At 35.4% G+C, this 27,800-nt stretch overlaps 1 protein-coding gene across 1 annotated transcript in view; it reads right to left on the reverse strand.

Moving 5' to 3' along the window:
• The window catches only part of igsf9bb (immunoglobulin superfamily, member 9Bb), a 108,305-nt gene that overhangs the window by 20,380 nt on the left and 60,125 nt on the right, over positions 1–27,800 (reverse strand). The window contains exons 5-13 of the mRNA XM_016296048.1: positions 20,572–20,689; positions 18,488–18,629; positions 16,229–16,374; positions 11,861–12,003; positions 11,336–11,476; positions 11,111–11,227; positions 10,864–11,014; positions 7,882–8,005; positions 2,196–2,371 (exon numbers count right to left, since the gene is read on the reverse strand). Coding sequence (XP_016151534.1) covers positions 2,196–2,371; positions 7,882–8,005; positions 10,864–11,014; positions 11,111–11,227; positions 11,336–11,476; positions 11,861–12,003; positions 16,229–16,374; positions 18,488–18,629; positions 20,572–20,689 — 1,258 coding nt within the window. The remainder of the gene's footprint in view (positions 1–2,195; positions 2,372–7,881; positions 8,006–10,863; positions 11,015–11,110; positions 11,228–11,335; positions 11,477–11,860; positions 12,004–16,228; positions 16,375–18,487; positions 18,630–20,571; positions 20,690–27,800) is intronic.

Here is a 27,800-nt window from a genome sequence, read left to right on the forward strand (position 1 = left end):
AAATAATTAAATAATACAAATAAAATAAATCTCTTCATATAAACACACTAAGGCTTTGGCTGTGCTTTTTCCATTTAAATCACGATCCAAACAAAGATGCTAAATACATGTTATTTAGATTGAAATTCGATTGTATAATTTCGAAATTTGAAGCAAAAACAAAATGGTCTGATTTTAGCTTTGTGAATGTCACCCTCGTGTTTATTTTGACTTCAAGTAGTGATTGAATTCTGACTGCAGCGTATAAACTATCTATTTAGTAAATTCAATCATTCAGAGGCGACTGTCAATCACTGGAGGTTTTGTTTATGTCATTGTTATGTCTCTTATGTTCTTGCTGTCTTAGTTTTGGTTATTCTGTTTTATATGTTGATTGACTGGAAAGCACTTTGGTCAGCATGAGTTGTTTTTAAATGTGCCATAAAACTAATAAACAAACAAACAAACAAACAAAATTATTAGGCAGCACAACTGTTTTCAACATTGATAATAATAAGAAATCAGCATATTAGTATGATTTCTGAAGGATCATGTGATGCTGAAGTAATGTCTGCAGTCTTCAGCTATAGCTTTGCCATCACAGAAATATATTAAAATAGAGCAGTTAATTTAAATTGTAATACTATTTCATAATATTACTGTTATAAATAAATGCAGTCTTGGTGAGCGTAAGAGAATTCTTCCACAAAGTCCAAAGTCTTCTTCCAAAATTTAACATACTTTCTTTGGACAATATTTATTTTTTGATTTGAATTTTCTGTGGTTTGAGACATTGAAACATTTGTACACAACTAGACTAATTATACAGTCACTGAAATAGTTAATTTTTTTTTTAAGATCAAAAAGAGCAGCATTTATTTGACATATATTTTTTGACATTATAAATGTCTTTACAGCAGGGTTATTATAGTTAACTAAAATTGAAACAGAAATTAAAACCCTAAAAATATTTTCATTTATATAATAAAAATAAATGTTAACTGAATAAATTAAATAATAAAATATATAAAAAACTGAATGTACTAAAATTACTAAAACTAAAAAAGTTATATACATACACATAGAAAAAAATACTAAAAAATGACAAATAACACACAACAGAATTAACTATTACTAAATTAACTATAACTATAACTATAATAAAAACGATAATAGTATCTCAGCTATACTAAAATAATACTGCTTTAGGGACACTTTTGGCTAACTTGATTCATCTTTGCTGAATAAAAGTATTAATTTTATGGCATAAATAGTATAGTATGAATAAAAGAATAAATAAAAAAAATTACAACAACAACAAAAACGCAACAAAATTATTAAAACTTGACCTAAAATTGAAATTAATAAAATTATTACAATTTTAATAAAAACTATAACTGTATCTCAGTTATACTAAAAAAGTACTGCTCTATGTTCACTTTTGGTTAACTTGATTCATCTTTGTTGAATAAAAGTATTAATTTCTATAGTATAAATGGTATAGTATAAATTGAACAAAAACAAAAAAACATCTGAAACTACAGTTCAGATGTTTGCTGACCCCAAACATCTGACCTGTAGTGATATATAAGTGATACATTCGCTAGTATTACAGTATCATATAATTTATTATTATTATTATTATTATTATATTACAATTTCTTTTAATCACTATATTCCAATTTTGGATACTTGATTATTTATTGGTATCTAATGCTCAGTTCAAGAAAATCCTAAAAACACTAATAATTTGAATGTTAAATGTACATTTTAAATTAAAAAAAATTCAAAATAAACATATACATTATAAATATTTACATATACATTTATGATGCCTAAATTCACTTGTAGCATTTAAAATGACTAGGTTTCAGTTTTTAGTGTGTTCTTTCCAATTTATTTAGACAAAATAGTATTTTAATACTATTTCATAGTATTTGTAATACTAATATCCATTTAGAAGACAATACAATTAAAATGATCAGCTTATCACTATCAGCCATAATTTCAATATTTCTGTAAATAAAATATATAATATAGTCTAATATAGTTACGATCATGTATTTGGAGCTTATTCAAAAGTACTAAAAAACCATTATAACAGGAATCAAAATACTGTTATCCTTAAATTCTGCCATTCCCATCCTTACTATAAAATGCATTTCTGTCAAGCAGAGAAGATCTTGTCTTTGTAAGTTGTAGTGCAGGTGGCCAACCTAGTGTGTTCACAGTGACGACCTCGCTGAACGGGCCCGTCCCCAGCTTGTTCTGGGCCAGGACGCTGAATTGGTAGGCCGTCTCGGGCTCCAGGCCTTGCACAAGGAGCCAGTGTTGCCCGCTGGGCACAGGCATGGACAGCCAGTCATGCGGTCCTAACTGCTCCCTCTTCACCCTGCAGGAGGAGTCACATGCACAGATGGAGAGAGTTCAGCACAGCACAAGCATACATGTGCGTATGCTCCGATAATGATTGCCATGTCGCTCACAATACTGATGAGAGCACTGCCTGCAGCTAGACGTAAAAAGACAGCTTGTTTGGCTCAGTGTGAGTGCTCAGTGATATACAATAACACAAAAACTGTCTCACGGTTTCCCAGAGGAAATTCTGAAGAATGCGTTTTCAACCGCTGATCTTTACAAAAATATCCTCATAGATCTTCAGTGTGCCTTGTACGGCCTACAGCTCTTTCCCCTGGATCTCTTGAGAAAGACCTATGGCTTGAAATGAGTCTTATGGACAATACATCTCCTTATAGAAACCACCAGAAAGGCTACAATGTTGTGGATAAGTGGAGTAGTGATTTTTTACAGACTACAGATCTTTTACAGACGTTTAACTACAGAAGCCCTGGACTGTCACATCATGTTCTGTTGCACATATCCAAGTAGTTTTGCATGCTCAAAACTTTGTGTAGCTGCACCTACAGCCAGCATGCTTCATTCTGATAAACTGCTGCCCTTGGCATGCATGAAATGACTCCCACCGGACGTCCCGACTAAATTCAAGCTGAATTTCTTCGACCTTCATTGTACGCAAGCAACACAAGGACACCATGCATGCCCCCCTTCAGTACAGTATTATCATCCTCATGACACTTTATTTCCTCCATTTATTATATATTTATATTTTATTTAAAATAAACCGCCTCTCCAAGGACGGACAAAGCATACATGGTGTCTTTGTTCACCATAAACTATAAAGTGTGAATCTGTGACAAAACTGAAACTGACATGGGTGTTTTTGTTTTTAACTATCTATCTTACTACTCAAACTATCAGTCTTAAAATATGAAAATCCATCATAAAAATAAGAATATATGTTAAAAACGCTGAATACCTAAACAAGAACGAAATAAATAATACGTATAATATACAAACTAATATAATAAATAAATATATATATAAATATATATATTTGTTAATTTATAACATTAGAAATGTATGGAAGCCCGTTCCTGCCACTGAATTAAAAAAAATGGTAATTGCGACTTTTTATCTCACAATTCTGTTTTTTTTTCCTCACAATTACGAGTTTACATCTCGCAATTCAGATTTTTTTTCTCAGAGTTGCATACTATAAATTCGTAATTCTGACTTTTTCTCAGAATTACGTGATATAGACCTGCAGTTATAAGTTATAAAGTCCAATTCTGAGGTGAAAAAAGAGTGATATGTTCTCAGAATTGTGACTTTTTATCTCACTATTCTGACTTTATAACTCAAAGTTGTGAGCTTATATCATGCAATTCTGAAGTCAGAATGGCGAGATTCAAACTGCATTTGTGAGAAAAAAGTCAGAATTGCGAGATATGTCACATTAGTGAGAAAAAAGTCAGAATTATATCCCGCAATACCTTAAAAATTGCAAGTTAATATCTCATAATTCTGACTCTCAGAAATGTGTGTTTGTATCACGTCATTCTGAGAATAAATGAATTTGCGAGACATAAACTTGTAATTGCGAGAAAAAAGTCTGAATTGTGAGATAAAAAGTCGCAATTACATTATTTATTTTTTATTCAGTGGCGGAAACAGGCTTCCATAAATATAAAATATATAAAATTAATTTTCTTAAAACAAATGTTTAAATATTTTATGTAATAATATATATATATAGTATAGTTATATCATCTTAATGCAAGAACCAAAACGTTCAAAATGTCATCTCTCTCACAGATTGCTGTGCTAAACACAAGGCATCCTTTGAGATATTGAAATTACACTGTGTTAGGAATATGCCTATACTGCACAAGACTTTCAAAAAGAAAATAGTAAGGAATCAGGTGTATACGTCATTCACCCCGTTCCTATTGGTGAGTCATAATATTCCATTGAAGTCTAATTGATCACTTCCTTCATGCCCTTATAGCTTGAGAGTTCACAGGCTCTTGAGATGTGTGTTATTCACAGCATCTCAGCGGTCGCTCGCCACCTCTCCTGCAATGCACAGGAAGTAGCAGGAATACGCCAACTATCTGCGTCAATGAGGCTGACGGGAGCTGTTGAGCTCACGTGGGTCACCTTTAAAGGCCATTCATACACAACCTTTAAAGCATGAGTCACACTGTCCAATGTTTCAAATGACACCTTTAGTCAGCTCTTGGCACAGGACACATCAGGCCAGCGGATAATGATGATCTAAGAAGAAGTCGGAAGCAGAACAGTGAGGAAGGTCTGGCCCTTGGGTGAGGATTAACATGCTTTCATCCTCCATGGGGCTTCTATTCTTCTTTAGCTTTTGCATGTGGGGACTGCTGTGTTAGTGGAAGGGCTCAAGTTAGTAGACAGTATAGACTGTGAAGAAATGCTGAGTGTGACATACAGACACGGTTCCCTTATATGAGACACAGATCTGTCTTGGATGACAATGTGAACAGCAAAAATAACATTGAAACTAATTCCGATCTGCGCCACATACTTGGAAATAAATACGATACATCTCATTTCTTGATGAGTTAACAGCCGGGTAAGAATTCATGTCAGTTTTTTAGTCTGAAGCAACATATTCAATCTGAAGCAACATTTTTTATGTTATTTTTTATTCACCCTTAGCATGAAGAATATGTAAAACAACAACAAAAAAATATATATATTAATATAATAATATGTGCCGTGATTCCTCAGTTCAGTTAAAGTTGCAAGTTGCAAAAATACTTAAACAAGCACTAAGAAAGATAATAATTAGGTACCTTACTGCAGCCGCAATGTAGGCGCATAATGCTGATTTAACATACAGTACATATATTTAAACACTACAGTTCAAAAGATTGTGGTCGGTATTTTTTTTATTAAATTAATAATTTTATTCAGGAAAAGCTGCATTAAAAGTGAGAGTAAAGACTTATATTGTTACAAAATATTTCTGTTTCAAATAAATGCTGTTCTTTTGAACTTTCTATTCATCAAAGAATCCTGAAATATTAAGCCACAGAAATATTATGCAGCACAACCGCTTTCAACATTGTTTATTAAGTACATAATCAGCGTATTAAAATTATTTCTGAAGGATCATGTGACACTGAAGCATAAAGTAATGGCTGATGAAAATTCAGCTTTGACATCACAGGAGTGCATTTTATTTTGAAATGTATTAAAAATAAACAGTTATTTTTACATTTCACTTTTTTTCTTTTATACTTTATATTTCATAAAATAAATGCATTCTTGGTGAGCATAAGAGACTTCTCTTTTAAAAACAAAATAAAAGAAAAAAACCTTACCAACCGGAAAATATTTGAAGGGTAGTGTATGTACTGTATACAGTCCTATATATAAACATTCCTTTCCCAGGTCATATAATCCTTACACTTTCTTCTATTTTTCTCCATATAACAGCCATGTGTGTCTCTAAACTCTAAACTAAATTTCATGACTATTAATAGCTCAAAAAGGAGTGAAATCTGTCTCCAGGGCTCGCAACGGGCTAAACCTGTTCATGCTACATTCCCATAAAACACTGCTGCCATCTGTTACCTGGTGTGACATTGCAGAAATATGTTCTAAAATGAGTAAGTTCCAAGTATCGCTAGCAAAGACACAGCTTTAAAGATATACAATTGAAATGTTCTTGTCGTACCCACCAAAGCAAACATACAAAGGCTATTGCGAAGCATGTGCCATTCTATAGGGTCAGGAGCACAGAAAGCTATAGAATGCTGATATTCCGGGTGAATATCGTAGAGGACAGTGCCACACAGGGAGCAGAATCACAGGGATGCAGAAGCGCTGGCATGGGCAGCAGAGAGATGAAGAGAGGCAGAGGAGACGGATGTGCTGCTGATTAAGCCAGAAGCAAGAGTTTGCCGTTATGGATCAAGTCACTAACAAAAGTACCTCAGGAGCACTTCTTTAAACCCTGGATGTCACCTTACCGAAGCAAGTAATGAAAACTTTTAAAATTATGATACAGTAAATACTTACTTGCAATAGTTGGTTTTCTGCATACGGTTAAAATATCAAAATCTGTTTAGCACTGAACTGTGAGGAGGCACAAGACAAAGTCTTTACATTAATACATACTTTTCATGCATAAGAATCATCAGAATCTCTCAGGGCGTCATACTGCACTGCACAATACTGTACTGTATGTACAGTACAAACTACAGGTTCACATCTGAGTTCTACTGTACTTCTAAACATTCTTTAGAAATGTCATTTGATGTTTTCTATATTATCAGGATTAATATCTACAACGTGCTTCCATGAAAATTTTGTCCTCATTTACTTGCACTCATGTCACTCCATTATATGCATAAAAACTGAGATTTTTAAAATATCCACAGAAGAAAGAAAATATGCTTCTGTTCTGTTACACCGAAGAAAATAAGTCATACAGGTTTGGAAGGACATGAGGGTGAGTAAATGCCACAGTGTTAATGTATGTTAACATATGTTAGCAAAAACTAAAATGATTAAAAATAGTTTTTGATCATTTAAATCAAGTTGAAATAAAATAAATTCTACCAGAAAAACTTACATTTCTTTTTAAAAAATAACTTATGTTCCCTTGGCAGCTAACTGAAATAAGTACTAAAATGACTCAAACTTAAATTAAAAATTAAAAATAAATGAAAGCTAAATAGAATGTTTTAAAATAAAAAAAATTAAATGATGACAACTAATTTTGGGGTGAACAACACTATAATTTTTCTCACAGTATGAACAGGTCTGTGTGCATGAATGTATAAATAAAAATATAGAGCTGCCTTTATATTTTAGTAAAGGGGTTCTTGACATTAAACTATAACAATAATAATAATAAAAAAAACTTACCCTAACATACATGTGTTTTCCATAACAAATATTACAACCGATGGCACGCCAGACTCAACAGCAGACTTCTTTCTTCTAAATCTCATAAATGTCATTATTTTAAGTGTTTAAAAAGCAGTCGAACTGCACACAACAGCAAAACTCTGCATGCAGCTCGACTCATAACGACTCCGTGGAGGGATTTTGCTGCCTGATCATTCCATTCCTATCGTTATGAGCAAAATTATCATGGCCAACATGCTAGCTAACTACTCAAAGAACAAAAAAAACTCAGTGGGTCTGGATTAATCACAGAATGATTATCTTTGCTCAAGACATTCCGGTATGAAGTTGTTTGGAAGTTATGAACAAGACTTACATCAAACTAGACTGTATTTTATTAATTATATGCCATATATAGAGTCCTGACCATGATATCATGCCCATAACTATATAGCTGCACTGACATTAATATTAACAGTGTGTCCGACTCAAGATTGGAGGGCCCTGCTGGTCATCTCACCCCTATGGGGAAAGGTTTTGCCCCATCCCACCCATTGCCCGCAGACGTAGCAGCCTCACAGCAGCGGCAGAGCTCAGGTCAACAGTTAGGAAAAGAAGCAGAAAGCAAAGCATGCTGGGATGACTCACACATGGCCATACCAGACTGAGAATGTCTGCTCAAAGCCTCCGTCGTAACAGGGTTCCCACGAGATGTTGGCCGAGGTCGTCGAGACCGAAACGTGGACTTTGGCGGGGGCGTGTGGGCTTGTGCCTGTGGGAGGAGGACAACTCGTGTCACACTCAATATAAACACACACTTGTACACAAAAGCTAAGGCCACACATATTTTATTTCCCTAAAATGTCTGTAAAAAGCCCTCGGTCAGAGCGATTAGCTCACTTGTCTTAACACAAACACTTGCGCTAACACAAACAAACAGACTCTGTGTGCATCATTTATCCTTTATCTCTTATTCAACAGCTTACTGTTAGCCTGTGGGGATGCTTTTGAGAAAAATCCCTCTATACTAAGACACTGAACCATTTCTAGAAGTTCGCTCACAGCATATAATATCCTCTCAGAGACCCAACCTACCAAAGGCCTTTTGTACAGAAAGCTTTTTGAGAGGAACTCATTGAATAGCTAACAGTTTAGCCTAGCAGCTGCTGCTTGGCTGCTAATCAGAAAGTTTCTTTAACTAAGGTCAGTTATTCTGCAGTTTCACTGCAGTCAAACAAATACAAACAGCCCAATAGCATGGTGTGCATGCCAATACAAGCGGGCAGCAATATAAGGACTAAGCTGGCAGTGTTTGTTTACAGCTGCACTAGCCACTAATAGAAAGAGACAGAACGTTATAGCATTTGCGCTACTTTCCTCTATTGAATTTATAAGCTATATCCTATAAGATTAGAGTGTAAGTGATAATCTTATGAATATGAATATATTTCAAAGTATTAAAGCAAGTAATCTATACACAAAAATTGATACTTTTGGCAAGTATGTGGTATTAAAGTGACAACATGAAATGAAGACACCAGTCAAATCAGTACCCTAGAATGAGCTTCATTAATATACAGTACTTGATTAGATGATTAGGGAGATCACAACTAACTTTTTCTCAGAAAACCTGCTTAATTTTCTTAATTTTTTCACAATGCTTTGATCATAAATGAGAAATACTCTTTAATCATAAATGAGAAATACCTAGTCTGTGAATAGGGTAAAACATTAACTGACAGATATCATTATAAAGTCTACATGGTACCCACAGTTTTCAACCGATGATTTTTCCTTTTTGTTTGATATACTGGATAAAGATTTTTTTAAATGTTTTTGATTTAGACAATTTAGTATGGTGACCGTGAGGTGACATGTTCGGTTCACTTAGTTTTGTCATGGCCACGACATAATAACTTGTGGGAACGTGATAATATGTCGTGGCCTCGAGATATTAATTTTTATGGGAAAGTCTTATTAACTCGAGGGAGCATGATATTATGTCGTGGCCTCGAGATGCTATGCTGAGGGAAATTATTAATTAAGAAATTATTATATTATTTATTATAGAAATTATTACATTATTAAATTATTGTATTAACCATAGGCCTTGGCTACCGGACTGTATTACGTGTGATAGTCAGCATTCAAATGAATTTTATCATGAATAAATGTTACATAAATTGCATAATATAAAATAGGCCTACAAGAATTTTTTTTTATCCATCCTACAGTCTTTTAATTCTATTAACTGATCGTCTTTCCCCCATAATATTTGTATATTATTATTATTATTATTAGTTATATTTTTATGTTCATTTATATTCATTTTTCCATTCATTTCGATCTCTTTACTTAACGTTCTGAATACTTTTGTAAATAATAGCCTACTGTAAATGCTCGACATGCCAATAAAGCTTTGATTATGCTGACTGGAATTTTTGCTGGAATGCAGTTTAAATTTAACATATATTTAATTTTATTTCGGCTAATTAACAGGCCATAATAAATACTATAGTGTTTCGTTGAGGAATTAATCATTCACGTTGTTTAATTTGTAAATGAAAACAGAACACGCTCATTTATCATTACACATGGGCATAAATACAATCATAAAGTTAAAACTTTATTGGCATAACTGTCAGGCATTTATTTGCAAAATATATGGTAGGCTAGCAAATACTAGCATAATTATACAAAACGTTAACTAGGTAAAGCGATACACAAATTGAAAGGGGAAATAAGCATATACAGTATAACAATAAATATAAAAATATAGCCCTAATAAGTTAATGTAATAATAACAATAATATAAATATACAAATATTAAATTAAATGTTTAATGTTAATAAAAATGTTTTATCCATTTTTGATAAACCCGAGTTGCTATGGTCACGCAGGTTTGTTTACGCATTAAACTCGTGGCCAGGAGAAAAATATGTCGTTCCCTCAACATAAGAAGTCGTGGCCACGAGAAATGGATGTCGTTCCCTCAACATAGCATCTCGAGGCTATGGACACAACATATGGATGTCGTTACCTCGACAAAATTATCACGTTCCCACGAGTTATTATGTCGTGGCCATGACAAAACTAAGTGAACCGAACATGTCACCTCCCGGTCACCGAAAAACAAAAAAAACATTTGAAATTAAATAGAAAAAATTAAAAAACGAATAAAAATTACATAAGTACATAACCAAATTACTAAAACTCATGCTAAAAATTAACTGAAAATATAAAAAATAACAGGTAATTCAAAATATTTATAATAGTATTAAAAAAACTAAGAAATATATACTAATATACTAAAATAACACTGGAGCACAGAAATAATAATTAGCCAAAAAGTATTTTACATCAGAGTAGAACTAGAAAAATATATACTCAATATAGTAATTTCCATAACTTTAAAAAAATTCCCTGATATGTTAGGGTTACTCCTAGAACCCAGAGACAAAGACCACTGTTGTCCTGCAAAATATAATCTAACATTTTTGTGCACTTTTAACGAAAATAACACTCTTTAATCTAATATTATCAAAATTCATCACTGTATGGAAAAAACATTTTATCGCAAGTCGTGTTTGTGCATCATGAAGTAGCGCCATTTGTCTCAACGCCTCCTACCGATTACTAGGAGGTGCGTGCTGGCAGTGATACTCGTGGCGACATTGGAGGCGACACACTCCCACTCCCCGTGGTCCTCCTTGCTGAGAGATTTGAACTGTAAGCTGCCTCTCGGTTGGACGTTGTGCTTGCTTCTGCTGGGCTTCCCTACCTTCTCCAATAAAAGAAAACAGTTCTAGCAAACACTTCAGTTGGGTTGACAATGATACAGAATTCCTACTTAAGGATTCTTAAGGATGCAGGTTACCTTTCTCCATGTAATGTTGGGGAATGGATCTCCTTCTGCCTCACAGGGGATGACCAGCTCTCGACCAGCCTCCTGCCTGTACTCCCCTCCAGGAACCACCAGAAATTTGGGTGGGTCCTATCCAATGCCAAACACCATGTTATATTGATGCAAATAGAAGATATTATCAAAAAGGTAAATAAGGAAAAGGAAGAATGAATAAAACCTACAAGTTTCATTCTTTACCTTTAGCACCAGAGGGGCGGGAGGGGACTGTCCCATTGTACCGAGGCTGTTGTAAGGCACGCAGGTGTAGGTGCCGAGAGAGTCCTCTGTCACCTCAGACACTCGAATGCTCCCATCTTCCATTTGGCTCCAGCCAGGGTACTGCAACAGAGAGAAACCGCAGCACACATACAATCAGGGAAATCGTTTCCTGTATCTCAAACAGTAGTGCATGACAACGTTTGATTCTCTACTGAACGAATTGAACGAATGATTTTGTACACTACCATTTAAAAGTTTGTGGTAAGATGTTTGTTTTTTAGTCTTTTGCCCACAAAAACTAATTTTTTATTTAAAAATACTATTATAATTTAATTAATTACTTTTCTATTTTAATATATTTTAGTCACATGATTCTTCATAAATTGGTTTTATAGTTGAAGAGGAGCCAGTGATCTTTGTCTGTGTGAGACTATGAGATCAGTGTGAACTGTGAATGAAACAGCATCTGTGAAAACACTGAGATCATTGTCCAGCTGGACTCACCTTCTCTATCCGCAGAGGCAGGCCGTCTTTTTTCCACTTCACTGAAGTGACAGGCGGGTTGGCATCCACCGGGCAGCGGATGTACCCCGGCAGTCCGATGGCCACATAAATAAGGGGCGGCATGTTTACCACACGGGCAGGGTCTATGGGACACAATAATAGTAGAAAATAAAAATACAGCATAAATGTTGAGATGTATAGATATTTAATATATTAGACATGTACGGTTTTGTGCATTGTTAAACTGTCAGACAGATGAGAGGAGTTTGTTCCGGATGTCTCTCCGAGTCATTAGTCTGGAACATTTAGTACAAATCCTCTGAATGAGTCAACTACTGATGGAGAAGTACACTAATAAAGAACTTTTTGCTCTCACATCACAGAAGTGAGAGTCTGAAATCAGACAAAAAGGTCTGAACAAGCTCACATTGAGACTATTACTCAGCTAATCGTAGTACAGCACAGTAAGTGCCTTGGAAACACAACTACATTTTCAAACTACATTTTTATACTTTCTACAGAAAATGTGAGTTGTGTTTGCCCATGCAAAACTCTCCACAACATAGGCAGTTAAAAAGACAATGGTAAGGTGTTGTGGGCTGATTTTAATTGCGAGAGCTAAGGAAACACCATGTCTGATGATATAAAACAATTTCAAGTTTTAGAGATAACTATGCACATATTTTTTGACTACAATATTTATTTTACTGTAGAACTAGAGTCTTAATTTGACTCATCATTTAAAAGTTTGGGGTCTGTAAGATTTTTTTGGGGGGGGAAAAAAATATTTTTATTCAACAAGGATGCATTGAAATAATCAAAAAAGAATTGTTTTTTTTATTCTATTTGAAAATCTTTCAAATGAATGCTGTTGTTTTGAATTTACTTTTTTTCCATCAAAATATTTTTTTAAAAACAGTATCACAGTTTCCACTAAAATATTATGCAGCACAATTGTTTCTTGATCACCAAATCAGCATATTCATTCATCATGTGAGTATTCAGCTTTGCCATCAAAGGAATAAATTACATTTTAAAATACATGAAAATAGACAGTTATATCGTTATTTTAAATGTTAATAATATTTCATAATATTACTTTTAACTGTACTTTTGATCAAATAAATGCAGTCTTGGTGAGCATAAGCTAATAACCAACCCCAAACTTTTGAATGAGAAATTAATACATAAATATAACAAATAAACACACCATGCATAACAAACACATTATTTGGTCAATCAAATGCATGTACAGAATTGTGCAATATCACAGGAAATGAAGGAAACATATATGGTATCTTCTAAAACCAACCAAAGGTTTTGAAATGCTACTATTAAAGGTATAGTTCACCCAAAAATGAAAATTCTGTCATTAATTACTCACCCTCATGTCGTTCCAAACCCATAAGACCTTCGTTCATCTTCAGAACACAAATTAAGATATTCTGATGAAATCAGAGAGCTTTCTGACCCTGCTTAGAGTGCAATGTAACTGACACTTTCAAGGCCCAGAAAGGTAGTAAGGACATAATTAAAGTAGTCCATGTGACATAAGTGGTTCAACCATAATATTAAGAAGGAACAGGAATACTTTCTGTGTGCAATGAAAACAAAATAATGACTTTATTCAACAATTTCTTCTCCTCTGTGTCAGTCTGTTCAGCGCATTCACAAGAGTACCACGATGCATGCGCTGCACCTTGATTACAAGCAGAGGAATGCACAAGCATGCGTTGTGGTACTGTCATGAACGTGCAGCGAAGAAATTGTTGAATAAAGTCGTTATTTTTGTTATCTTTGTGCACAAAAAGTATTCTGGGAGCTTGGACTATTTTAACGATATCCTTACTACCTTTCTGGGCCTTGAACGTATCAGTTGTGCTGCTGTCTATGCAGGGTCAGAAAGCTCTCAGATTTCATCAAAAATATCTTAATTTGTGTTCTGAAGATGAACAAAGTTCTTACAGGTTTGGGACGACATGAGGGTGAGTAACTAATTTAGTGTGAACTATCCCTTTAATTCCTTTGTGCCACAAAGCATAAATAACAGTATTATTTCTGATAACTTTTCCATTCTTTATATTGCATAAACAACATCTAAAGCGAAGACTATCAATAATGCTGTAAAAGAGATTCAGTTGCGTGTGACTCATAAATCACAGTCTCTCATTAGTGAAGACACCAGCCAACCGCAGCATGCTGGAGAACGAGAGGGAGCGGCGCTCTGAAACGAACACTTTGAAGAAATACACTGCTCCATCTTAACGCTTAGCAAAGTGCCAGGGTCTATTTTTAGCACAAGTGGAGCTGAGGGACGGGACGATGGGGGGAGTGGACCAGAGTGGAGAAAAGAACAGAAGAAAAGTCAGTCGTGAGGACGAAGCACAGGACTGCTAACGAAAAGGAAGAAGAAAAATTAGGCAATCTTGATGCACGGAGCAGACCTGCAATGCCATCAGCCATCCAACGGGGCCGCCATCGCCCACGCTTCCAGCCTGAGTGTCTGCAGGTGATGTCACTGCAGAGAAGAGGGTTTCTACACAGGATGATGTCATCCTTTTACATCCCCCCTCCTTTTTTCTCACTTACTGTCAAATACACTTTCTCTGCGCCTCTACTCGCTACACACATGGGCGGCCAGACTACGTGAGACTGTTTCAGAGGACAGGTGAAAATTCCTGCAGTCTGGGAATTCTGCTATGATGTAATCCCTTTCCGCCAATTCAACCCGAGCCAAGCTGGTCTGACACAGGCTTCCTCCGAGCGAGGGAATCTGAGATGTCTGTTGCCTTGGATACCACAGCCACTTCTGCAGCATTCATTCCTGTCACCATTTACTGCAAATGCAACATGTTTGGGTTTTGCTGGTGTTTTTTTTAACAACGTATAGAAAACCCATGTTCTTTGCATCAGTCTATTGGCGTGGAGGATGTGAGCCATGACTGAGTGATCTGCTAGCTTACTGACTCAAGGTCACTGTTTCAATTCAGCTCCAGACTCCGGGGACAGAAGGCCATTCCAATCTCTCAGCTGCAAATAGAAAGCGTCAGCCTGCCCAACAGCGGTAGTTGAAGCTAATACGCCCTCGTGCCCATGTATTGAGACGGAATATGCCGGGAGACTAAAGTAAACCTTTCATCAATTACAAAAGAGCACTGTTATGCCACCGTTATTCTGCATGCATGATCTCAATGTGAAAAAGTGATGAAAAGGCAGAATCTGCTGGTGAAGGTTGTTACTTAATTTTCACACTCAATCCAGGGAGACCAATGTCACAGATTCAGGATGAAGGAGAATTCCTCCTCTATTATGTCATGTACTGTATGATATTACGTAATATAATAGGCAATTGGGAATTACTGCTTTATTTAAAAATAATTTGTTACAGTGAAAGGTTGTCATTGTATCAAAAGTAATACAGGCCATTCAGTGTAAGTTCAGGAAATCACCTACACTGCCATTCAAAAGTTTGGGATCAGAAAGATTTTTAATGTTTTTTTAATGGAGTCTCTTAAGTTCATCAAGGCTGTATTTATTTGATTAAAATACAGAAAAAAACAGCCTTGGTGAGCATAAGAAACTTCTTTAAAAAACATTAAAAATCTTACCGATCCCAAACTTTTGAACAGCAGTGTATATCAGGAAGTCTTACTGTATATCACTGTATTTGCATTGGTGTTTAAACATCTGAGACCAGACTGAAAATCTGGGAATAAAAAGTCTAATTTGTAATGTATGTAAATGTATGCATTTATTTAATTTATAACAAACTGGAAGAAAATTTATATTATCATTAATTTATTGTTTAATTTAATTAAATTATTTATTTATTTTTTCATCAATTTATTTGATTTATTTTTTACATTTATTCATTAATTCACAACAAATTGGTGGAAAATGTATGACATAATGATTACTTTATTCTTTAATTTAACAATTTATTTATTGGTTTATTGATTCAATTATTTATTTATAACAATTTGGAAGATTACTTCATTATGCTTACCAGGTCACTAATCAAATATAAGCACATTTGTGACACTGACTGCGTGCATAAAAGGTCAGATGTTCTTAGTTTTATAAGCACAAGATGTTTTGGATCCATCTTAAATCATGCTGGATAACATGATCATCAGTATGCTTTTCGGATTTTTCAGCTCCACTGTATGATCAGCAGGATACTTGGAAAAGAAGTAAAAATACCAAAAGGATTCTATTCTGGTGGTTTCTCGCATACTGCAGTTGTAGTTCAGCATCTGCACTGTACAATGCAGTGAGAATTTTTAGGGGCATCAGAAAAGGACAAATGTTTTCAGATGAAAGACAAAGATTTAGTGTCTCTAGTTGTGTATCAGCAGACTGACTCACAATGCACTGTCAGGTACGCTGATGCAGAAGGTGGGCGCCCAAGGCTGTTACTCGGGCTGCAGGTGTATTTCCCAGCATCCTCAGGTTTCACCTGGGAGATGATGAGCGAACCGTCGATCAGAATACTCACTCTGCGCTTTAGATCACTGGAGAGAGAGAAAGAAAGATTGACAAAGATTTAGCATCAATAGTATTGATGATTCCAACAGTCTACACTACAACATACACTACCGTTCAAAAGTTTGAGGTCAGTAAGATTTTTTTTTAAAGAAATTAATACTTTTATTCAGCAAGGACACATTAAATTGATGAAAAATTACAGTAAAGAGATTTATAATTTTATAAAATTTCAATTAAATGCTGTTCTGTTGACATTTCCAACTTTCCAATGTTTGTTATTTTACATAAAATAAAACACAACCTTGGTGAGCATAAGAGACATCTACAGTAATACATTAAAAATAATCTTACCAACCACAAACCTTTGAATGGTAGTGAACAAAATCTTTTAATATTCCACTTACTGAAACAACATGAAAGTTTGTAAATACTGACATTTTTTTTTCAAAGCTATCCCTATAAATATGTATGCCCTACGTAAACTAATTTAAAGCCAGAGAATAAAGCACTATTCAAAGCCTTCTGAATTACAGTCTACTCTTTCAACAAGAACAGATGGAGTGTCCGAGGCAGAGATCAGAGAAAAAAAACCGCTCCAGTGGACAAAATGCCTGCGTGGCCTCTATTCTACCCTGTGCTTCCATCTGTCCTGCTGCACAGAGCCTCTATTAGAAAGAAAAAAATAATAATATCCTTTTTCTACACAGTGTACAGGCCACGCATGAGGGCGTCTTGGATGGCTTAGGGCACTACTACTTCTAATCAGTGCTAGTGGAGCGTATGATGACACAAGCACCATGTCGCTAGATATTCTTTTCATGGGGGAGAGAAGGAGAAGCGTGAACCTGAGAGGGTCTATAGTTAAGCGGCGTTTGTCATTTATCGTGATGATGGTGGGCACACATTTTGTGCCCTTTCCTATTCAAGGTTACTATAAAGGACACACTGTTTTATGTCATATTTTTGTGTGCTCTGTGTTTTTATGCTTACTAGACTATCATGCTATTGCTAAAGTCAAATGAAATCAATTGGTCTTCAGGTGAGGAGTTGCTTTCTAACATTCCCATTTAGTCACTTATAAGGCATCAAAGTATTTCAGTTCATCAGAACGTTCACACAGGGCAAACGAGACACAAATGAGACAGTATCTGAGGTGTGTGAACCTCCAAACAAGTGTAATGACACTGACACATGCACACAATGTAAACACAAGTGATAAACACATTGAACACAACTTTCATTGAAACACTTTTTTTAAAGTTAAAACTTCACAAAACCAAATTCCCCAGGTAAAATTTCAGCGTTTTTTTGGCAATTCTATTTGCAATTGTAGGGGATCGGCGCTTGGCACTATTGAATCTTTTTTTGACTGACAACTCATTAAAAATACATTTAAATGAAAATGCATCTGTTTATCAATAGATGAACATTACCATTCAAATATTTGGGGTCAGTAAGATTTTTGATCAAATACATTCAGCCCTGGTTTTAGAATTTAAAAGAGCTGTTTTCTAAGGAATCTTATTTCTGTCACGGAATTTAAAAATATATATAAAAAAATGACTTTTTTTATCTCTTATGTTTTTTATTGCAGTTCTGGGTTTATATCTCACAATTCTCACCAACACCTTTTTTATTTTTTTATTCTGTGGTGGAAACAAAAAAAATTAATTGTGAGATATAAACGCAGAATTTCAAAAAGTTAGAATTACAAGATGCAAACAATGCTGCTTAACATTTCTGTGTAAACCGTGATACAATTTTTTTCAGGATTCTTTCAAAAGAACAACATTTACCTTTTTTGTATTATTATATTATCTATAAAATATCTAACAAAATATCTATAAAAAATTTAAAATCTAACTGATGCCAAACTATTGAACGGATGTGTACAGAATATCAGTAGTGGTGGCATATTTAGTTGCACTTTGTGCACCTTCAGTTTTCTACGAAAATGTCACAACACATAGGTTTAAAAGATGTTTAACCAAAGCCTAAAACAGTATCACAATGGCCATAGTCCCTAAAACTCACTGATGCCTCAATGATGATGACGAAACTACATGGACTGTGACAAACTCCACATGGACACAGGACAGTGGGGGTATGGTACAGTAATGAACCCGATCATAACTTTACTTCTTGAAGAAGACGTTATCTTCCTCCCAGAACCAGGTGTACGTTAGGTTGCCAGGATACGCCTCAGCCTGACAAGTGAAGAATGCATCCTGGGATATGTTTACGGTTATGTTCTCTGGCGGTGAGACAATAAACGGGGGTCCTGAAATAGAAAAGAGACACATAATAAATCAGCATTACATATCAGGATGTGTCACATTCTATTGCGGCATATAGCAATCTCGGTCCTCTTCAAGGTTAAAAACAACAATATCGGAGAAAAGATTTAATAAAAGTCTTTTCAACAGATCAATACCTCATTTACAGTGGTGTACATACTGAATACCGAATGATATCATACTGAATGAGTTAATATAGGTTTAAGGTACCACTCAGCTGTACCATACATATTTGGATCAGCCGTCTCATCTGAATATCATTGGCCAAGATGATAAGAATTCTACCCAGCAGCCTACCCACAGATCTCACTCTACCGCCCACTGTGGGCATCGCTTCAGTTGGCAGTGCCAGTGTAAAGAGAGGGCTCTTCTGTGGAGAAAGCCTGCAGAGAGCTCCCCGTGCAGGCACGGACTCTACAGATGCTCTCCGTCCTGCTCGACAGCACACACACATTACAGTACAAAAACAAACTCGCTAGACAGTCAACGTGTCTACAAAACCGTGTTTATGCAACTTGGCTCTTTTATGTCTCTGCAGTTGATTTTTATTTAAGCTAACAGAAAACTTTTTCTTTTTGTTAAGTGAAGGTCTTTCATTAAAAATGGAAATTCTTTCACTCATTTATTGTCCCTAGAGTTTCCGGTCATTCTCGGTCTGGTCCACAATTCTTATTCTGGTAAAGAACCACCTACTCAAACGGGAACATACCACATGATCAACGTGAAGTGACCAAAGGTGTTACGCTCATAGAAGTCTCATTTATATAATGCAGTGTATCTCTAAATAATAAGAATCTTTATCATGAAATCACAAAATAATGATAAACTTTCTCATGATTAAGGCATAGTATCATAATAATAATTGGAAACTTATAATTAATGTTTAACATCTCATAATAATGGGAACTTTCTCATGATTAATGTTTATTATTATTACTATGAGTTAAGTCATTATAACAAGAAAGTTTCTCTTTATTGTGAAAAAGTTTCTCATTATTATAAAAAAGTTTCTCATTATTGTGAAATGTCAAGTCATTATTATGAGAACGTTTCTCATTATCATGAATTATAGAAATTATTATAATTTTTAATTTAACTGTGGCAGAAACAGGCTTCCATACCCTTCATCAACACCAAATCAGTGTTGATTGTGTTATTATACAGGATATAGTTTAGCATTATAGTTAGAATTAAATGGCTACTATTACAATGATTCACTTTTAAACCATTTAATACAGTGGGTGAAAAAGAAATTCAAAAGAAGCGGTTTTAGAAAAAAAGGAATGCCATTTTATGACTGCACTGAGTTTGATACTGATTTGATGGGACAAAAATAGGAAGGAGTGCTTTATTGTTGTCTAGAAGTGTGAAAAAGGTGAATAAAGAACACTATTGCACTGAAATCTAATTGTAATCTTTTGACAGCTCTTATATTTGTAGAAAAATCTCTCCAAGTAAAGTATATTTATGATTATGGGTAGGCCACAGCCACGGAGCTGAGCTTTGGTTACATTTTTTTTAATTAACACACAAAAAAATGTTAACAAATAGACAATATAAGTTATACATCCATTACGTTATTGGGTTACATGCTAACATGGCATGCTAAAAGCAGCAGACGCAGAACAGATTAGGTATCCCAACAGGAAAAAGCTTCTTTGGCAGCACTATGGTGAAAAATCTCTCTGACAGTGAACCCATTACTGCTTTATACTGTACCAGACAGCCAACATATGGAATCCAATTATCTCTGTAGCTCTACAGCATGCTTTGCAAGCATGACTGTACACACATACATAGACACAAACACACAGAGGACTGTTCAAACACAACACACAGTACTTCAACAACATGACAGTGATGTCATTCAGTTAATAGCAAACAATAAAGTCCTGTAGAAACAGTTTAGGGTAGTTATTGTGTTACCTTGGACGAGTAGGCGTGTGGTATGGATGACCTCTCCCTGCTCGCTGTACGCTCGGCATGTGTACGCTCCCCTGTCCTCACGGCTGATGGAAACAATCGTCAGGCTGCCATCACTCACCTGTGGAGAGATGTCACAGCATCACCTACTGAGATCCAAATTCTAAATAATCTCATTAAAGTGCTAGTTCATCCAAAAATCTAAACTCTGTCATGAATTACTCTCCCTCAAGTCATTACAAACCCGTAAGATCTTCGTTCCTCTTCGAAACACAAATTAAGATATTTTTGATGAAATCCGAGAGGCCCACAAACGTAGTAAGGAGGACATTGGTAAAACAGTCCATGTGATATCAGTGGTTCAACTGTAATTTTACGAAACTGCGAGAATACTTTTTGTGTGCAAAGAAAACAAAAATAACTTTTTTCATCAATTCTTCTCCTCCAAATCACGTCTTCCGCCATTATTGAGAGCAGTTAAGCATGTAAATAATGCATGCGCGTGATGCTGCAGACGTAGAACAGAAATGCGCATGTGTTGTGGTACTCTCGATAATGATGTGATTTAGAGGAGTCTGTAAAACTGTTGAATAAAGTCATTATTTTTGTTCTCTTTGCGCACAAAAAGTATTCACGTAGCTGCGTAAAATTACGGTTGAATCACTGATGTCACGAAATCACGTCTTCCGCCATTATTGAGAGCAGTTAAGCATGTAAATAATGCATGCCCGTGATGCTGCAGATGTAGAACAGAAATGCGCATGTGTTGTGGTACTCTCGATAATGATGTGATTTAGAGGAGTCTGTAAAACTGTTGAATAAAGTCATTATTTTTGTTCTCTTTGCGCACAAAAAGTATTCACGTAGCTGCGTAAAATTACGGTTGAATCACTGATGTCACATGGACTATTTTATCGATGTCCTTGCTACATTTCTGGGCCTGGGAACATTTCAGTGTCAGAGAGCTCTCGGATTTCATAAAAAAATATCTTAATTTGTGTTCCGAAGATGAACAAAGGTCTTACGGGTTTTGAACGACATGAGGGTGAGTAAATAATGACAGAACTTTAAAAAAGCAGTATATAGTAGTAAGATTTTTTATGTTTTTAAAGATGTCTCTTCTGCTTACCAAGCCTGCATTTATTTGCTCCAAAGTACAGCAAAAACAGTAAAACAAAAAAATTGAAATATTTTATATTCTATAATTTCTCAAAAAATCATCATCCAGTCTGTCTGGAATGACATGAAGAAACAGAACAAACTGAGACAGACTAACTCCAGAAGAACTGTGGCTACATCTCAAAGATGCTTCAAGAAACCTACCTGTAAAGCTACCTGAAAAACTATGTGCAAGTGGACCTAGGGCAAAAGCTGCTTTAAACACAAAGGATGGTCACACCAAATGTTAATTGATAAAGAAAATCTATTTATGGCATTATTTTTGACAGCATTCTATGATGTGCCTAAAACTTTTAACAGTACTGTAGCTTTCTTGAAGCATCTTGTAGATGTTGCCACAGTTCTTCTGGATTTAGTCTGTCTCAGTTTGTTCTGTTTCTTCATGTCACCAGACAGATTGGATGACGATGAGATCAGATCTCTGTGTGGAGCACTGGCTGTTGTCAGACTCCTTGTGCAAACAAAAATCTCACTGGATTATTACAATTAATGGCAAAATGAATGTTTGGAAATGTTAACTGATATTTCCTACTGACACACTACAGCAAAATATTTGTAAAATAATTTTGGCCACCATGGGTGAGTGAATCATGGGGTCATTTTAATTTTTGGGTGAACTATCCCTTAAAGGTGCAGAATGTAATATTTTCAGCTAGCGGTTGAAATGGGAACTGCAGTCCAAATTCAAAATATCGGAAAGCGTTTTTCCTCCTCTGACTCCACGCTTATGCGAGTTGCCAGATTAAGGACACACAACAGGAACGAGTACAACTGAAAATGGAGGGCGACAAGCCTTACACTGTAAGTTGATTTATCCATGTTTTAATATGCCTCTGGTCATAGAGCTTTTTAGATGGTTGTCGAGGCTTTTTAGGTTGGGTAGAATCTGCAATCTCTGACCCAATTGGTTTGCTGGCTTCCATGGCTGTAATACGCTGTGTTTTCCACCACCGGGCAACCCGGGTGTCGAAATACTGTTGGGTAAATTGGCAGTGGGTGGAATCACACAGATCAAAACAAAAACAGACATTCTGACACAGAACGCTCATTTCAAAGTAAAATGACTGGCTGTAACATTGTTTTTCAGAGATACAACTATGCCAACTTAGCATGTTTCCTAAATGTCTGCAAACCTTATGGTAGTTTTATGCTTTAGTACAGTCCAAACATTACATACAACACATTTTGGGGTTTTCAGGATTTATTTATTTATTTTTTTATTCATTGTGTATACTGGAAAACGACAAAAATACTGATTAAGAAAATTTCTTTTTGCAGGAAGAAGTTTTTAAGTTTCTCTGAAACTTGAATATATGAATATAAATTATGTTTTCACATTCTCTCATAAGTCAATATAAATCCCCGTTTTGCTTATTAAACATCTCAGGTGTTTTTTTGTTTTTTTTTAAGTCTGTTTGCTTCAAGTGAACAGTAGCGCCTTAAGTCTTGAGCAACTTCTTATTTCTTATCTCTGTGACAGATTTAACTTTTTTCTTATATGAACACATAGATCAGTAGAAATTATGTGCTGGGGGAACCATGCTCAGCATCCCACTGCCAAACCAACAGCTTTGTTTCTTTACATTCAACCCATGTATCATGACAGGGGCCACTCTTACAAAAAAACTCATAACAAATAAAACAATTTGACAAAACAAATAGTCTCAAACACAGTGCAAACAAAAGCACTTTGCAGTGAAAACGTTGTGAACCGGAGACAGAAAGGCAGAGACTGCGTAGGAGAGATCAAACAAACCAGGCCACTCCAACAGAGACTTAAAGATCAATGTGCATCTCTCTTTCTGAGCCCACACAAGAGTTATTTCCATTTTACCAATTGTAGAGCAGTTTTTGCATTTATCTAATATGCTCTGGATTTTTCTTAGATAGATGGGCTGTGCCATGTGGACCGAGGAGGGTTTGGTATTTTTATTAAACATTTTAGAAATCAGGATACAAAAGCATCATTTATAATGGGGATTTCCCAGCCAGTTTTAGCAATGGTCAATTTTGTCCCCACAACTTTATTAAAGGGGTCATATGATGTTGCTAAAAAGAACATTATTTTGTGTATTTGGTGTAATGAAATGCGTTTATGCGGTTTAAGGTTAAAAAAAACATACTACATACTGTACATTTTTGTTTCTCCTCTATGCCCCGCCTTTCTGAAACGCGTCGATTTTTACAAAGCTCATTGGTCTGAAAAGCGAGGTGTGCTCTGATTGGCCAGATATCCAGTGCGTTGTGATTGGCCGAATACCTCAAGCGTGTGACGGAAATGTTACACCCTTACCATACTATGATGCCGTGTCCCAGCGCGACAAGACAAAACCAATAAAATCCATTATAAACGAGGCATTTGTTGCATCCAGTGGGGACATAATTACGGATTATAATGACTTATACTGTCTTTTTACGCGTTGCGTTTCTTTGTGCCGCGCACACATAAAACCATGTCTGCATTTGTGATCGGAGAAACAACAAACAACAAGCGCTACTCTACACTGCTTAAAACTCACGTTTGAATCGTCAGTGGCAAATTCTTTAACTATGAAAACGTACTTACAGTCTGTGAGTCAGAACAGCCGGCATTGTAGGCTACTCTACCAGGATCAGGAAACAGTCCTCCATAAAATGCGCTGCACACATCTGAATATTTGGGTTGAACAGTGTTGTAAATACAACATAACCACTGATTTCTAGTCATGTCCTCTTTTGGAAGGTCAAAAAGTATTTTCGCTTTGCAACGAAACACACAGCGTCTTCACAACATGGCGGCGGCAGCAACAATAAAGTTATGCCTTCTTTCTTTGCGTGAACATTTGGGCGGTGTTATGCAAATCTTCCCACATCGTGACATAGACATGTGGGGGCGTGTTTGAACGGGGCGTTTTAGGAGGGCGTGGACGAGTCTTAACTTTTATAAAGAATATCTCTTTAGGTTTGAGACTTTAGTCTTTGCAACTTTAGGGATCTTATCTATTCACGAACAGCTTGTAACACTCCAAAGAGAAAGGAAACTTGAAATCGCATCATATGACCCCTTTAAATAGCTGGGATGTATCTAATACAGAGGAAGCATCTACATTTCTTATTTATTTATTAGTTTTATTTACTTTACACAAATTATACATTTATTTAAAAATGTTTAAGTCATTTAAAATTATTTGTGGATAAACTAATTAATATTCATGAGCTAAGCCTTTTGTGCAACAAATTATCCCCACCCATTTATTATTTTGACGTTTTCTTTTGTACAGGCTTTTGTTTTTAGTAAAATACTAGGCCAGCCTGCTCCGTGTTTTGTCTTAATTCTGAAGTCATATAAAACATGCCAGTCATAATTCATTAATAGGTTCCTGTATGAACTCTGAAGCTCTTTCAAGCTGTGATGGTTAGATTGCTGGCTCGGTTTCACAATCACCCTTTCGAGACAAGGCCGCACTTTTGAGAGGAGAGTGTCTCTACTTGTTTTTTGGCCTTGAATAGTGCACATGCTCTCAGAGAGTGAGCTGAATAATTGATTTACTCAGTACAAGAGTGTGTGTTTGGTGGCAGAGGGGCAGGTAAGGGGTGGGATGCTGAAACTTACTATGTATGATTCATCAGTACATGTTATTGCAAAGGGAAAAAAACAATGTTTGTTTTTGTAATTTTTCATCAAAATGTAATAACTTGCTCCACCTTTGAAATAACTTTCTTCTCAGCTGATATCACTGGGCAATGAAATAATGCAGAAATAACTTTCTTCTCAGCTGATATCACTGGGCAATGAAATAATGCAGGCTTTTCTAAACTTTAATTGTTAGTGAAATATAGGTTAGATTTTAAAATTGATTTTTTTTTAAATAATAATTTTCTAGCATTACCATTGAGACAAGTCAAGAGGCTTAAGGGTGAAAATGTCAAAAGTGGATGCCAACTGTTTTGGGAGAAATATAGTTCATTGTGGGGTGGAACGGTTCGCGGAAAAAAAACGTAACGGTTCTCCACACATGGTTCGGCACGCGCTAGGACCGCCATTCAACTTGAATCTGACAACGCATCTGTGATATGGTTTGCTATAAATAACACGTAAAACAAACAGGTTAAGCTAATGTATGTTTCTGTTGATGGATGCACATTCTGGCTTCCCAATACATGATTACAACAACAGCGATGAAAAAAAAACCGTGGACAAACCATTCACTCTTGTTCAATGCGACTGCCGTATGCTGGAATATGAGCAGTCATTTATTCCGTCATCACCCGGGTGCTGATAGCACGCGCGAACAGGTGAGACCTGAACAGCACACGTTGATATCTGTGTTTAAATTAAACTCATTTAAGCTTTGCCAGTTTAAACATTTAAGAGCCAGAGGACACGAGCTCGCGCGCGCTGTGAGAAGATTTGTGCGTGCGCTCATCAGAAGCGCGCAAACCCGCACCTCAGAACGCGCACAAATATTAAGCTCTCTCTGAAGTATTGTGTTTAAATGGACAAATTCACACAAAAATTATGTCAAAATGCCAGTCTTGGTAAGTATCCTATAACAGACATAACCGGCTGAACGTACTGTATCAGTGCACTGGATCAGTGCATTCTCTTAAAGTGACAGCACTTTCTTAATATTAATCAAACAGCAACAACAAAGAAATCACTCACTGCTCTTGATTGAATAGCTTTTGTAACTTTAATAAAGATTAATATTTAATTTATACAGCCAAATATGCAATGCTGTTTTACATTTCATTACTTTATTTAATTTCTGTACCTAAAAACTAATGTTAGACCTACCTAAAAAAAAAAACTGAAAATCACTGTTTATTTTATTTGTATCTTTACTCTATTGTATATATTTGTGCTGTTGGTTGTAGTTAGACAGATTATTCTTATTTTCTTTATTTTTATTTGACAATATATTTTTTGCCTAAACATAGCACATACCGAACCGTGACTCTAAAACCGTCATACAAACCGAACTGTAAGTTGAACCGTTCCACCCCTAGTTCATTCTCATTTTCAGAATAATTTCTCATATTCTAGTTTTTGTCATGAGCAATGTCCAGTGTTATTTTCATGAAACAACTCATTACAAAACATTTTTGTAAACTGAAATAAATGTCAAATGTCATAAATGAAAAACGAAATGAATGAAACTAACAACAGTTACTGAAAAATTAAATTAAATAATTATCAAAAATATTATTATTATTATTATTATTATTATTATTATTATATAGACAAATTGTTATCCTGAGGGAATTAGTAAACCACTTTAAAAAAAAAAATTTTACTGAAAAAAAAAAACTTTAATAACATGTATTTAAAAATAAAAAAATAGTCAAATGTATTTAAAATAAATAGTATATTCACTATAAGTCAGCAAGGAAAGGGAAAAAACCCTTTACTCACTTTTGAATGCAATTCGCTGCCAGTCATAATCTCATGGGAACAGACCTGACAGGTAAGGGATTCGACAGAGCATCTTTTCTCCCCGGCCTGTCAGAACTGGACGGTTAACGATACATGAGGGTCACTTTACTGCTGCCAGCCGAGCAGGTGAAGAGTACTTTGAGAAAAAAGTGCAAAAGTGGAGACAGATGACATAGATTCATGGTAAAGGCTTCGCTGAGGGGGCTCTCTGATGAATTATTCAGCGTTCCATCAGACGGTGTAATAGCAAGACCTACTAGCAAGCATCATCATCACAGTTCATGTGATATCAAGTATGTGTGACTTTCTCCTTAGAAGACTTACACACACCTTGAGGCAAATATTTCTTGGATGTTAGACTTTAGTTTTTGATTTTAAAAAATCCCAAAACATGTGCACTGGTAAGAGCCTGTTAACTAATACTAAAACTATGAAAAATAAATTATAAATTAATAAATTAAAATAAAATAAGTTAAATGAAATATTACAGTACATGCAAAAACTTTAACAAAAATTAGCAACTAACTGAAATAGATATGTATAAATTGAAGTACTAAAATAAAAATACATTTAAGCTACAGTATATAGAAAAAAAAGAATAACATTAAAATGAAAATGGGAAATATATATATATATA

Source organism: Sinocyclocheilus grahami, unplaced genomic scaffold, assembly GCF_001515645.1.
Source record: "Sinocyclocheilus grahami isolate Dianchi unplaced genomic scaffold, SAMN03320097.WGS_v1.1 scaffold344.1, whole genome shotgun sequence".
Taxonomy (NCBI): Eukaryota; Metazoa; Chordata; class Actinopteri; order Cypriniformes; family Cyprinidae; genus Sinocyclocheilus; species Sinocyclocheilus grahami.